This window comes from Garra rufa, chromosome 14 (assembly GCF_049309525.1).
Source record: "Garra rufa chromosome 14, GarRuf1.0, whole genome shotgun sequence".
NCBI classification, from domain to species: Eukaryota; Metazoa; Chordata; class Actinopteri; order Cypriniformes; family Cyprinidae; genus Garra; species Garra rufa.
Window position 1 is genome coordinate 36,918,089 of NC_133374.1, and position 14,279 is coordinate 36,932,367.

At 36.6% G+C, this 14,279-nt stretch overlaps 2 protein-coding genes across 2 annotated transcripts; one reads left to right on the forward strand and one right to left on the reverse strand.

Annotated features, from left to right (window-relative positions):
- The first annotated feature begins 250 nt into the window (after window positions 1-250).
- defbl3 (defensin, beta-like 3) lies at window positions 251-3,125 on the forward strand. The gene is made up of 3 exons (XM_073818193.1): window positions 251-389; window positions 590-701; window positions 2,302-3,125. The coding sequence occupies exons 1-3, from the start codon at window positions 323-325 to the stop codon at window positions 2,321-2,323; spliced, it is 201 nt and encodes a 66-aa protein (XP_073674294.1). The 5' UTR covers window positions 251-322; the 3' UTR covers window positions 2,324-3,125.
- A 2,891-nt stretch (window positions 3,126-6,016) lies between these two features.
- Window positions 6,017-13,417, reverse strand: spcs2 (signal peptidase complex subunit 2). The gene is made up of 5 exons (XM_073817716.1): window positions 13,345-13,417; window positions 12,000-12,083; window positions 11,316-11,468; window positions 11,052-11,194; window positions 6,017-7,264 (listed from the first exon to the last, which is right to left on the reverse strand). The coding sequence occupies exons 1-5, from the start codon at window positions 13,381-13,383 to the stop codon at window positions 7,078-7,080; spliced, it is 606 nt and encodes a 201-aa protein (XP_073673817.1). The 5' UTR covers window positions 13,384-13,417; the 3' UTR covers window positions 6,017-7,077.
- Between the last annotated feature and the right edge of the window lie 862 nt (window positions 13,418-14,279).

Sequence of the window (14,279 nt, forward strand, 5' to 3'; positions counted from 1 at the left end):
GTCACACTTGACTATCAAATTATTAAAAAACCATGGCAGATCTTATATTTATTACAAACACTATTTCTTTCTTTGCATGCATATGTAACAGGCATAACCAGTTACGAGACACCAGACAAGCTTTCAATTCATGGTTAAACCAGGCTCTTTTCAAAACATGCTGTGATTAGACAGAAAAAACAGACAGGAACTCATCACTGGAATGAAAACTATGTTATTTACAGTAGCATTGTCTGGGCCCCCAGACAGCCTCCCTCCCCTCGACCACAGCTGCTGTACAATATAAATGTGAGAGCCGGTCAGCCTTCCAGCCAGAGATGCTATGAGCCACAACATGAGGACACTGGGACTGATTATTATAACTCTGCTGCTGCTGACAGCAGGTGAAGGTACGGTTGCATTTAAACAATACAATATAACCTACAATATAGTCTTCATCTGTTTGTACTGGTAGTATTATTCCAATGAGCTTTTGTTAATTAATGACATTATTTACTACTTGCTGGCAAACACAAATGTTATGACTGCTGGACAATATGGATTTGACTTTGCTAAATGTTTTAACTCAACGTTGATCTTTTCCTCAAAGCCAATGACACAGATGTACAAGGCTGGACTTGTGGATATCGAGGGCTGTGCAGGAAGCACTGCTATGCGCAGGAGTACATGATTGGCTATCATGGTTGCCCTCGAAGATACAGGTACTCAAATGTTCTTCAGTGAATGTTATTGCATAGATTCCATTATATTTTATTATTTAATTCATTTAATTTTAAAGGTTATTGTAAATAACATTACATTCCATTGTAAAGGTCATTGCACACTGAGTCCGAAATTGTCATACGTTAAAAAATAAATACGACCTCGAGCTGTGTGCATCACGTTTACATCCCTGATAGCACACGTACATCTCGGAGACGTCTATTTGACGTCTGCATTTACATCTGCAAGACGTAGTTTGCTCATCTGCAATACGTCTATTGGACGTTTCCTATCAGATGTCAAATAGACGTCTATTAGATGTCTTTAAAGGGGTCATCGGATGCAAAACTCACTTTTACATGTTGTTTGAACATTAATGTGTGGCAGTTTGTGTACACAACCACCCTACAATGATAAAAATCCACCCAGTGGTATTTTTTTTCATCTTTAAAAGTAAAATTCCACTTTTTAAAATCAGCTCATTCTGAGCTTCTTGTTGGTGTGACGACACACAGACAGAGGCCGCTCCCACGATAGTTGATTGACATGAGCGCCTTACCTTAGACCCGCCCTCACTGAGCTGAAATGGTCCAACTCCGATGTCCATTGTGTGACTCAGGTGCAGAGGAAAATAAGAATGTCTCAGATTGAGCGATTGAGGTGTTCTGTTGTTGGATGTAATAATGTGCGTAGCAGTCGCCATTTACTCCTGACATCTGAGCCGCTGAAGACACAGAGGATTAACGTTACTTTTGTTTTTGAAAGGAAAGCGCTTCAGCTTCATCCACAGCAGAAGTGAGTATAAGGGTTTTTTATGCATCTTTGCAAATGGCCTTTCTTAATAATGTACTTGTTAGCAAGTTTTGCCACTAAACGGTTAAACGGCTAAAGTAAACATTACGGCTCATCATCCCACGGCAGAGAGGGGCGGGGCGAGCAGAGCTCATTAGTATTTAAAGGAACATGCAACAGAATAGCTTGCTCTAAAAAGGGCTGCTTTTGACAAGGTAAAAAGTGTTTTTTTACACTACCACTGAGAATTTTTAACCAAAGCATGTTATAGACTTCTCATTAAGACCCTAAAGAATCATATCAACTTGTGGAAAATGGGCATCTGATGACTCCTTTAAAATGTTTATGATTTAGAATAAAGTAAAACTGACAACTTACAGACGTCTGCTAGACGTTTGTACACAGCAGATGCTTTCCAGATCAAGAGATCTTTAACAGACATCTTGCAGACGTATGTGTGCTATTTGGGACACTGCCTCCGAAACTTTCGTCCGTCATAAAAAAGTTCAGATCAGGTTCGATTTTCTGCATTTTCGCATCCGTAGCAAGCATTTTGATAGGAAAAGACGACGAATATGAAAAAAAAAACAAAAAAAAAACACACACACGGAAAAACACATATGGAAATTTCGGACTCAGTGTGCAATGACCTTAAATGCATATCTGTCAACCCAAAAACTAATGAATGAATGAATAACAATCAATCAATCAATATCAATATCTTCAATTATCCCTGCCTAAAACGTAAAAAAAAGGATCTTGATTAAATGTGTCTATTCTTAACCTTATATTTCTCTTCTTTTCTAGGTGCTGTGCTTTGCGATTTTAACCTTTATGGAGAAGCTGCTGCTTCTCATGACGGCGTGCAGAACCTCTTCTTTCACAGAATATTAGAAATGCTGTGTTGATTTACGAATGTTAGCATAAAGGTGCGTCACAGTAGCGAAACTTCGCGTGCAGAAAAGGTCGTAAATTGGCAACAGTGGAGATTTGTATGAAGCCACTTTCAAACCAAGCAGCTTTCTGATGGTCAGCGAGGTGAAATCACGTGAATTGATGAGTGAAATCTGCGTCACAAACTTTTTCGCCCTCGTGCAAAACTCCTGAACCCAGGAGATTAATACTGAAATTTGCCTGCGAAATTTCACAGAGAAATAAAAGTGACCACACCTCAAGAATGATTTCTGAAGCAAAAGGTCACCAACAGTTTGCACTATTTTGTCACCTTCTCAGTTAAACCATCACCTGAAATAACGCAAAAACGCAGCAAAACCTAATAAGATATAGTATATCCACATTTTGATTGTCAAAAGGATCAGCTAATATGTACTTAAAATCTATATTTAGATTGACCTATTGTTTATTATTAGACTGTATGCATGCAGTATATGTGTTTGGTATTTGCTCTAATTGGATTAATGGAGTCAAAGCAGCTCAGCTTTGGTTTCCACGGTGTGACCTGCATTGAGCAACAAGAGTTCATTGACCCACATATCTTGTAACAGCTAGCAAACAGAGAGCAAATGCAAGTTTGACGTCTTTTAACAGTTTGGTCATGAAGCAGCTGGATTGCTGAATGCTTTGTGTTGTAGTTTATGATGTTTCAGTGAAATAAAATTATTATTTAAAGACATATGTACAGTTTTTCTTCAGAAAGTCAGTTGTGTATTAAAATAAAATGAAGAGTTAATTTGCTAAAACAGATAATTCCGTTTTTTACAAATCATGTTTTTCAATGGACATCCACGTCGCATTCAATTAAACTGCAGTTATTTTAAGTAAAAATAACTAAAACATACAGCTAACTAGCACAATAAAAACATGATAACATAATTTAAAAAAAATTGAAAAAAAAAACAGTTATGTTTTTGCAAATAAACTTCAAATACAATAAAAAAATACATTTTTTTCGTGGAATTAAGAGTTATGTCAGAAGTGTGATATATTACATCTCGCAATTAATTGACTAATATTCAACCATTTTGATTTCTTTAAACTGTGCGATATAAACCTCTCTAAAATGAACTCTAAGTTCTGAGAAAAACACAAAAGACTTGAGAGTCACAATTGCAAGTAAAGTCTAAAATGTGAGATGTAAATTAGCAAATGCGAGAAAAAAGTTAGAATTGTGAGATAAAAAGTCACAAATTACCTTTATAATTTTTTATTCAGTGGCAGGAACCTGCTTCCATAGGCCCTTGTCTTATGTTATGCCAAAGGTAATGACCAGCTTAAAAAAAGTCTCAATAAGAAACCTTTTTGAGGATTTAATTTAAAAAGGAATCTGTATTATGAAAATTTGTTGGACTTTGAAATTGGTCGTATTCAGATTTACAATATCGATCTAATATACAGTGCCTTGTGAAAGTATTTATACCCCTTTATTTATTTATTTTTCACATTTTGTTGCTGCCTTATGTTAAAACTGCTTTAAATTACTTTTTCCCACATCAGTCTACACTCCATGCATCATAAAGACAATGCATAAACAGAACTGTCACAACTTTGTAAACTAATTAAAAATAAAACAAAAACTGACTAGTACTTAGCTAAAGCACCTACAGCCTCAAGTCTTTTGAGGTATGATGCGACAAGATTTGCTCATCAGCATTTTGCAATTATCTGCCATTATTCTCCTGAACTCTTCACCTCTCAAGCTCTGCCAGGTTGGATGGGGGTAGACGCACATTTTCAGGTTTCTCAAAAATGTTTTGATTAGGTTCAAGCCGAGGCTCTGGATGAGCCACTCAAAGACATTCACAGAGTTGTCTATAAGCCACTCTTGCTGTGTGCTTAGGGTCATTGTCCTGTTGGAAGGTGAACCTTCTGCCCAGTCTGAGGTTCTGAATGCTCTGGACTGGGTTTTCATTAAGGCTATCTCAATATTTTGGTACATTGAGCTTTCCTTCTACTCTGACGAGTCCCTCAGTCCCTACCACTGAAAAACAGCCCCACAGCATGAAAAAAAAATCTTGTTTCTCACAGTCTGAGGGTCGCTTTTTGCAAATTCCGAGTGTGTTTTCATGTGTCTTTATTGAGGATTAAGTCTTGCTACCCCACCAAAAACCCCAGATCGGTGGAGTGTTGCAGTGATGTTTGTTCTTCTGTAAACTTCTCCTATCTCCACATATGATCATGGAGCTTAACTAGAGTAACCATCAGCTTCTTGGTCACCACTTTAACCAAGACCCTTTTCCATGAATTCTTCAGTTTGGCCAGGAGACCAGCTCTAGGAAGAGTCATAGTTGTTTCAAACTACTTTCATTAAGAAATGCTTCTGTGAACTTTAATGCAGCAGAATTTTTCCAGAACTTTTCCCCAGATCTGTGGCTTGATCCAATCCTGTTTCTGAGCTCTACAAGCAGTTTTTTGCCCTCAGGGCTTGTCTTTTGCTCTAATATGCATGTTCAGCTGTTAGACCTTTTATTAAGATGTGAGTGCCTTTCCAAATCATACCTATTCAAATTAATTTGCCACAGAGGTCAACGTCAGTGTGTAGTAACATCTACAAGCAATATGAATGCTCCTAAGCTAAATTTCAACTGTCACAGATAAGGGTATGAATAATTATGCAATGGAATCACTTAAGTTTTTATTTTTTAATAAATTTGCAAAGATGTTAAAAACCTGTTTTTTGCTTTGCCATTATGGTGTATGGAGTGTAGACTGACGTGGGAAAAAGTAATTTAAAGCAGTTTAACCTAAGGCAGCAACACAAAATGTGAAAAGAAAATTGAAGGGGTATGAATACTTTCGCAAGGCACTGTGCATTTCCACCTAGTTTAAAGGTGGAGTGTAACAAACACAGTGTATTGTTTGCAGTGTTGTAGAGGAACGTGATTACACTCACAGATCCACTTTATTGGATGGAGCCAAATGTGAGTCATTCCGTCTGTGCGTTTGCTAGCTGGTCAGCGTGTTAGAAACACAATGGAACAACCCCCAGAGGCTCTGCCGTCACAATAATGTCTAGGGTGCAGACTGACTTTTATCAGAGGATAAAAGTGAAACAAGGCCTATATGTGAGTCATTGCTAAATACTACCAGGGTTTTCAGGTGTCATTTGTTGCAAATAAAAAAAAAAATAAATAAATAAAAATAGACATCTTTAGAGAGCTAAGGCTACACTGTGCTTGCTTAAAAAAAACTGTGTAAAAATGCAATGCTGCATGAAAGTCAGTCTAAATTATGCCCACTGATCCACCCCAGGCTCTAGTATCAAGTATGCCATGTAAATACATTCATGCCACCTTTGAGCGGCATAAAAATAGTGTGCGTAAAGACATCTAAATGCTGCTTCAAAAGCACTTCTGTGCCACTTTTGCAATGTAACTTTACTGTGATTTGCGTTGAAAAAAACCCTCTAAACTCAATGTTGTAACCATTTGATAAATGTGACTGACATTGCAATGACTGTGTCATGTAAATATTAAATCAGAATATGAATTTTTGATTAGAAAATGAGTAAAGACGTTCAAAAAAAAAAGTACTAAAATTAAACAATGACATCAGAACAGAAATGTAAAAATGCCTTATCACTTTATTTTGCAAGTTTTTTTTTTTTTGTTTGATAACAGGCACATACAATATGGGTAGCTAAAGCTGAATATCATTAGACAAAAATGCTTAGAATCCTTCATGGAATTCAGCAAGCCTAATATTTCACAATATGGAGAAACAAACTGCATCCAGATGTACGGTTCTTTCAAAATAAATTACAGATAATCTACTTGAAAATATTTGTTGACAGAAAACAGAAACCAGGAAAATCAGGTCCATTCACTCCTGAGTGTGAAAAACAGGTCAAACTGATCCAATGCTCAAAAAAGGGGACACAAAACGATTATCCCTGGTTTAAGCTTAAATGGCCAAACACAAAAGTATCAAAGCGGCAAGTTGACAACACAACTGGTGGACACGGTCCATTTTCTGCTTTTCGTTGTCCTTCAAAGCCAAAACAAGTACAATTCAGAATAGAAAAAAAAAATGTGCAGATTGAAAAGACACATTTAATAAGGCTTGGGACAAAATCTATACATACATCTTCACAAGGCGACATGAAATGTGGGAGCACTTAATGCAGATCACGTCCAAAAACACTCCTAAAGTAAGGAGTGACGTATTTTGCTTTATGAAAATATAAATATCCTCCCAACACCTAAAAACCTAATTGGAACTGCTCCTTATTATGAAAAAATACATATATAGACCAATTTTTCATGTTTGGGTGAACTATTTCTTTAAAGTGAGTGTTCAAATTGAACTAAAATCTACTGATAATCAAGAACACTGTTTTTTTAATTTTTTAATTTAAGCATGTTGTAGAAATGTGTGTTTTTTAATAAGAGCCACAAATTGAGACACCGATATGAACTAAAATCGCATTTATATTGAAAAACAAAAAACATGATTAACAAAAGAAACTAGACCATTTCTTTAACAGAAGCAATAAAAAAAAAAAATACTGTGCTGACTTTATGTAATGTTATAGCCGTGAGCTAAACTCTGTTTTGTCCCACTAAAGCCACCGTTACTGCGTGTGCTGGGTCGCTGAAGGTTGTTGCCATCAGTTTCTACTAAACATTACTTTGTCTTCTTGTCTATGGCCAGTGTGTCATGAAGCTTCGAGACAGATTTCTCAAATTGGTCCATCACCAGCGTCCCGTTCTCGTCGAAGAACGCCCCGACTGACTTTGTAAACTCAGTCTCCCTCAACCTCTTGGTTTTCCCATCAGTGAAGGACATTCTTAAACTATACTGGTCATCAAACCTAATGGAAACAAGTCAGTTAGTTGCAGTCAGTTTAGAACTTATTACACTGTTTTGTTTTTTTCTCCCTAAAGAATACCATTTCTTTGCAGTCAAGTCCGAAATTATTCATACCCCTGGCAAATTCTGACTTAAAGTTACTTATATTCAACTAGTGTTAATTTCGTCAGACGAGACGAGACGAAATATGTTCGTCAACGACCTTTTTTTTCATGACTAAGACGAGACGATGACAAGACTGCACCACTGTCCAAAAACGCTGACTAAGACTAAATTAACATGCATTATTGTTGACGAAAAAAGACGAGACGAAAATGTTTTGCATAAAATAAAAACTAAGATAAAATCTCTCTTCATTTTCGTCTACAATCGTCTCTGTTTTTTCATCAGCTGTTACGGCTGTAAAATATTCAAACTGCGCTTTGGCGCGCTGGCTGGCGCTGAGCCAGAGACGGACGAGCTCTGCGTTTGTCATATAATCACAACTATGCAGTGTTTTTAACCACATAACGCTTATTTTAGGTTTCAGACATTTAAATACACATAAGTACTAGTAAAAGGAGACATTTAGAGTTTGTAAAATACACACATAGGTCTATGGAAGCAGCAAATAACAATCTATTCAAATATAATTTGCCGTTTTATTCATATCACATACACATAGGCTTAGTAACTAAAAAGTTCACTCTATTCCTCTTCTAGTTCACCAGCCACTTACTTGCATGCATTTCGGGAGAAACGGATGAATGAATGTGCTGTAAATACGGCTGACAGGACTCTGAACGGCAGCGCGAACAAACATGGCGGCGCCCATCTCACATTACAGATTACGATCCAGATCATTTATATAGGGTTTTAAACGACGAAACATGCTAATTCACACATATTTGTGAATCGGAATATTAGATAGTTCATGGCATGGTAAGCAAGTGTGTAAGTATTCTGGATAAAAAAGGCAAAAAACGAAATAAAAGCGATCTATCTGTCATACAGTGTTATTGTGACTGTGTTGTGTCACGTGACAAGCTTGATGCGTCGCCATGGAAACAATAAGGACGAACGTTCTAAAATAACGGTCGCTTAAAAAAAACTCACTCTCAGGGGTCCGCTAGAATATTTTAAACTCACCACTGAAAGGGTTAATCATTTGTGAATGTGTCTCCTAAATCAGAAATTGAAAACCAGACACGTTTAACATTTGCATTTAACAAAAATCATTCAACAAGTGTATTTTGTCAGGTAATTATGACATTTAACCAATGTTTGAGATATGTGAAACACTTTTTTTACTGAAATGTGTATCAGTAATAATCTCGTAATAATGTGTTATTTAAAAAAAAAAGACTAAAATTTTTTGACTAAACCTAGACTAAAATTAAAAGACTTTTAGTCGACTAAAACTTGACTAAGATACCTTGAGTTTTCTTTTGACTAAAACTAGACTAAAATGACGAGACTTTTAGTCGACTAAAACTTGACTAACAAAAAAAGATATGTGAATGACTAAATATGACTAAAACTAACAAGGACATTTGGCACAAGACTAAGACTAAGACTAAATTAAAAATAGGTGACGAAATTAACACTATATTCAACCAACAATTTTTTTTTTGATTAGAAATTACACAGACGTCTCCCAGAAGATAATAAGACGATGTACAAGTAGCATCATTGTGGAAAAAATAATTACTCATCTTTTATTTACATTTAAACAAAATAGTGGCATGTCCAAAATTATTCATACCCTTCTCAATAATCAATAGAAAAGCCTTTATTGGCTATTACAGCAATCAAATGCTTCCTATAATTGCTGATCAGCTTTTTGCATGTCTCCACTGGTATTTTTTCCCATTCATCTTTAGCGATGAGCTCCAACTCTTTCAGGTTGAAGGGTCTCTTTGCCATCACCCTGATCTTTAGCTCCCTTCAGATTCTCAATTGGATTTAAGTCAGGACTCTGGCTGGGCCACTGCAAAACGTTAATGTTTTTGTCTGCTAACCATTTCTTCACCACTTTTGCTGTGTGTTTTGGGTCGTTGTCGTGCTGAAATGTCCACTGGCGCCCAAGGCCAAGTTCCTCTGCAGACTGCCTGATGTTGTTGTTGAGAATTTTGATGTATTGCTCCTTTTTCATGGTGCCGTTTACTGTGATTAGGTTCTCTGGTCCACCGGCTGAAAAACACCCCCAAAACATTAGGTTCCCACCACCATGTTTGACAGTGGGGATGGTGTTCTTAGGGTTATAGGCTACTCCTTTTTTTACGTCAAATAAAGGCTACATCATTGTGGCCAAACAATTCAATTTTTGTTTCATCTGACCATAAAACAGAAGACCAGGGGCCGGTTGCATAAACATAGCCATTATCTTAAGACTGTGTCTAAGAATAAGCCTGACCAACTAAAGTCAGTGGGGAAAGACTGTTGCATAAAATAAGTACATGGTTGTCTCTAGTAAGACAGTCTAATTTGCACTGCATTGTGGGAAAAGTAAGACGCTGAACAGCTTAAATAAAATGGCCGACAGTGGGCGCTCATTGCAGTTTTCCTTTGCTGAAAATATTTGCATATTGGAGGAATACAATGCTGCAAAATCGATTTTAATGAACAAATTTAGCGATTACAAACAATGAAAAAACACAAGGCTTGGTCCACAATAACGGACAAAGTTAATAGTATAAATCCTAAAAGTCTACGCTGTTTAAAAATCTGTCACAGCTGACAGTTGGTTTCCATGGCAACATAGATTGTAAGGAAAAGTTAGCCATGGGGTAATCAGTCTAACTTTTTGGTCTTAAATTAGACCAGTCTAAGATTTTATGCAACTGGCTTACAAAGTAAAAACCCGTCTTAAAGAAAAAAATTAGATGACTAACTTGTAAGACCAGTCTTAAACAGTTTTATGCAACCGGCCCCAGAAGTCGTCTTCTTTGTCCAGATGAGCATTTGCAAAGGCCAAGCGGGCTTTTGTGTGTCTTATCTGGAGAAGTGGTGTCCTCCTTGGTCTGTGTCCGTGGAACCCAGCGGTGTTCAGTGTCCGTTGGACTGTCTGCCTTGAGATGTTGCCACCAGCAGAGCCCAGATTCATCAGGATGGCCTTGGTGGTGATCCTTGGATTCTTTTTTACCTCTCTCACTATCCTCCTGGCCAGCACAGGTGTCACTTTTGGCTTCCGACCACGTCCTCTGAGATTTTTTACAGTGAGGAACGTCTTGTATTTTTTAATAATACTTTGCACTGTAGCCACTGGAACTTCAAAACATTCAGATATGGTCTTATAGCCCTTTCCTGACTTGTGAGCAGCCACAATGCACAGCCGCAGGTCCTCAGTGAGCTCCTTTGTCTTAGCCATGACTGTCCACAAACCAACAGCAGAGAGCTTCTGTTTTTCACCTGTTGAGTTGATTAAAACAGCTGTTCCCAATGAATCAGGGTAATTAGGATGCTTTAGAACAGCTTGGACTATTTGGAATGGTATAGAACTTTGGATGTTCCCATAGACTGTGACAGTTTGCAAAGGGTATGAATAATTTTGGACATGCCACTTTTTGTTCAAATGTAAATAAAAGCTGAGAAATATCTCTTGTACATTATTATCTTTTGGGAGAAGCCTGTGTCATTTCTGGTAAAAAAACAAACAAACTTGCTGGTTGAATAAAAGTAACTTTCAGTCTGTTTGCCAGGTGTGTGAATAATTAAGATAAAACTATTCCAATTTTATTTTAAAAATAATTACAGGAACAATTAAAGTGTTACAGGAATAATTAAAGAAAAACTATTGGAAAACTCACCTTTTTAGGCTAGAGGACAGCCGCCAGATGTGATCGGGGTCCATACCAGCTGGGTCCTTCTGCATGGCCACGAGGAAGATGTTTTTCTCTTTGTAAGAGGTGTACAGAGTCAAAATGCCCATCATTATGAAGTATGTGTTGATCTGTTAAGGAAAAGAACTGAAGCAGTGCCCAGTTTACATTCATTTACATGGTCAAACCTCAGATGCAAATGGTTTCTCTCTATTCTGTTTTGAGTTTGCTCAGTGAAGGATATGAAATGACGCAGCAGGCCAGTACAGGCTTGGACTCTGGGAACGGGTGCAGGTAATCCCAAATTAAAGCTACGATGGCGAAAAGGCAGGAGACCGTACAAATGAACAGACGTCCGTCGACTAAGTTGAAGTTCTCAGTGTAGCCGTATTTTTCGATCAGAACCTATTATGGTTGAAACAGAAAGATTATCAATTTAAAACAAACATAACAAATTTAGTGCAAAAATAAAAATATTCAAATAAATTACTCAAGAAACCACATGATAAATATATTCACACACAACCAATAGTAGTCAGAATTATTAGTCCCCTTGGTAAATATGAGCAAAAAATGCTGTGAAAATAAATCTGCATGATACTTTTTCCCTCCAAAATTCTGTGATGAATAGAAAAAACACCAATTATATAATATATAATTGTTTTTTAATACTATAAATGTCTTGACATCCACTTTAGATTTAATGAATATGTGCTGAATTAAAATAATTATTTCTTATTTTCATCTAACTTATCCTATATGTTTAACTCAAAGTGTATCATTGTTTAGACAATAAAATTACACAGCAAAAACCTTCAACACTGATGATGAGATGGTTCTTTAGCAGCAAATCAGCATACTAGAATGATTTCTAAAGGATTGTGTGACACTGAAGACTGGAATAATGAATGAATAAGTATAGAAACAGACACAGACCTTCTTAGCTGCATCATCTAGAGAGTTCTTCACCGCTGCACCATCCCACTTGTCGATCTTCACGGGCTTTTCATCGATCCTCCACTAAAATCATGGAATTAATTGAGATACACATACATATTGATGCACATTACTTCAGCAGATCACACAGTCAAACCAAATTACTTTTTTGGTTTCATATTTGTAGTGTAGGACAGAGAAAAAATATAGCAGTGATGCATAAAGATAAAAACCAAACCAAACATTAGTAGTTATTGTAGAGCTATGGAATAAATCCCCAAGTTTTTGCTGCAATTAAATCTACAGGCATAAAGTAAATTATAGTCATTCCAGACAATGCATCTTTCTATTGCACTGTCTGGGTTCCTAAACATATGGTTGCAACTAGTGGAGCACGATCCTTTAACAGAAACCAACAAAATGACTTGAGTTATTGAAGTTATCAGTGCAATGAATCCTTCACTGAATAAACCAAAACAGCTAGTCAATTAAAATCTGGTATCTAACATTAGCAAGTCATCTTCATACTTTCAGCCACGTCAGACTCTGAAAATTTGGATTTTTGTGAAACAAACAAGTATTATTACTGACTGGATATTAAAACACATTAAACAAGTTTAGTTAAAACACATTTGCAAAGTGACAAATAAAAAAAAAAAAAAAGCAAAAAATAGCTTGCATAAACGTTTTTCTTGCCATTTGTTTGTCTTAAAAGGTGGCTTAAAAATCCGTGTGCATTTAAATACACAATACAATCATTAAATACAACAACTAAATACAGTGTTTATTTATTCTAAACCTTATAAATATTCTGAGAATGCGTTTGAGTTTCTGATCAAATAGCCACCGTGGAAAATGTTTTACGCGTTTTAATATGCATTTGGAAAGAATGAAATGTAAACCAAAGGAAAATGTCTACAATCTCTCAGCTCCAAATAAAGAGACATTTGACATCAGCTTCCTATTTCCTAATACCATATGCTTGCGTTCATACATCACGCTGAAGATAATGGTAATGTAATAGAGCATGAACTCAAAACTAATGTGCAATGTTGAGTAATCTTCTGCATCTACACATGTAAACATGAAACGTTTTAATAACCATGCTCATTTGATAGTATATAAATGCACAGAGAATAACATGCGTCAATTTTGTTACAAGTTTACGTGTTAGTTCCTGACACGCAAACAAGAGCGATGGAGACATCAACCTTCACATCAGATTAACAAATCCAAAAGGAATATATGAGTTAACTATAAATAATAAATTGTGTTGTGCTCTGGGGATGGCTGCACGAATAAAAACATATCTCCAAAAATGCGGTATACAATAAAGAATTCTTACTTTTTCCAGTAGACCATTCTTTCCGTTCCTCGCCGCCATCTTTTCTTCCTGTTCATTTGCTGTGACCTGGGTGAGTGTGATTGGCTAAAATCAGACAAAACCGTCCAATCGAAATTGTCTGAAACAGAGCGCCGTTGTCTGTCTGAACGTCAAAGAGAGCGGGCTACAGTAGCTACGAGCTCTCTGATTGGCTAGAAGCGGTGACGTTTATTCCTCTGCGGTAAACATCACTGAGAGAGAGAGAGACAAATGTAAATTCTTATGTATTGTTTTTTTTTGCGCCTAAAAAGCCGCAAACGATATAGAAAAACTTACAATATGTATGTTTGGATTTAAGAATGCGTTAAGTTACCACTTGTAGTGCACTTGAACTCATTCCTGTTGAAAAAAAAAAAAAAAAAAAAAAAAAAAAAAAAACACACGCTGGTTAGGTAGGTTTTTAGGTTTTGATGCTGGTGTGTTGGTTTTAGCTGGTTTAAGGTGGTCATAAACTGGTTTATGCTGGTCCTAAACTGGTTTATTATGGTCCTTAGCTGATTTATTATGATTCTAAACTGGTCACTTCTGCTCAGGACCAGTTAGGACCAGTTTAAACCAGCTAAGGACCAACGAAAACCATCTTATAATAACCAGCATAAAAACAGCATATGCTGGTTAGGTAGGTTTGATGCTGGTATGTTGATTTTAGCTGGTTTAAGATGTTCATAAACTGGTTTATGCTGGTTCTAAAACGGTTTATGATGGTCCTAAACTGGTTTATTATGGTCCTTAGCTGATTTATTATGATTCTAAACTGGTCACTTCTGCTCAGGACCAGCTTAGGACCAATTTAAACCAGCTAAGGACCGACGAAAACCACCTTATAACCATCATAAAAACAGCATATGCTGGTTAGGTAGGTTTTGATGCTGGTATGTTGATTTTAGCTGGTTTAA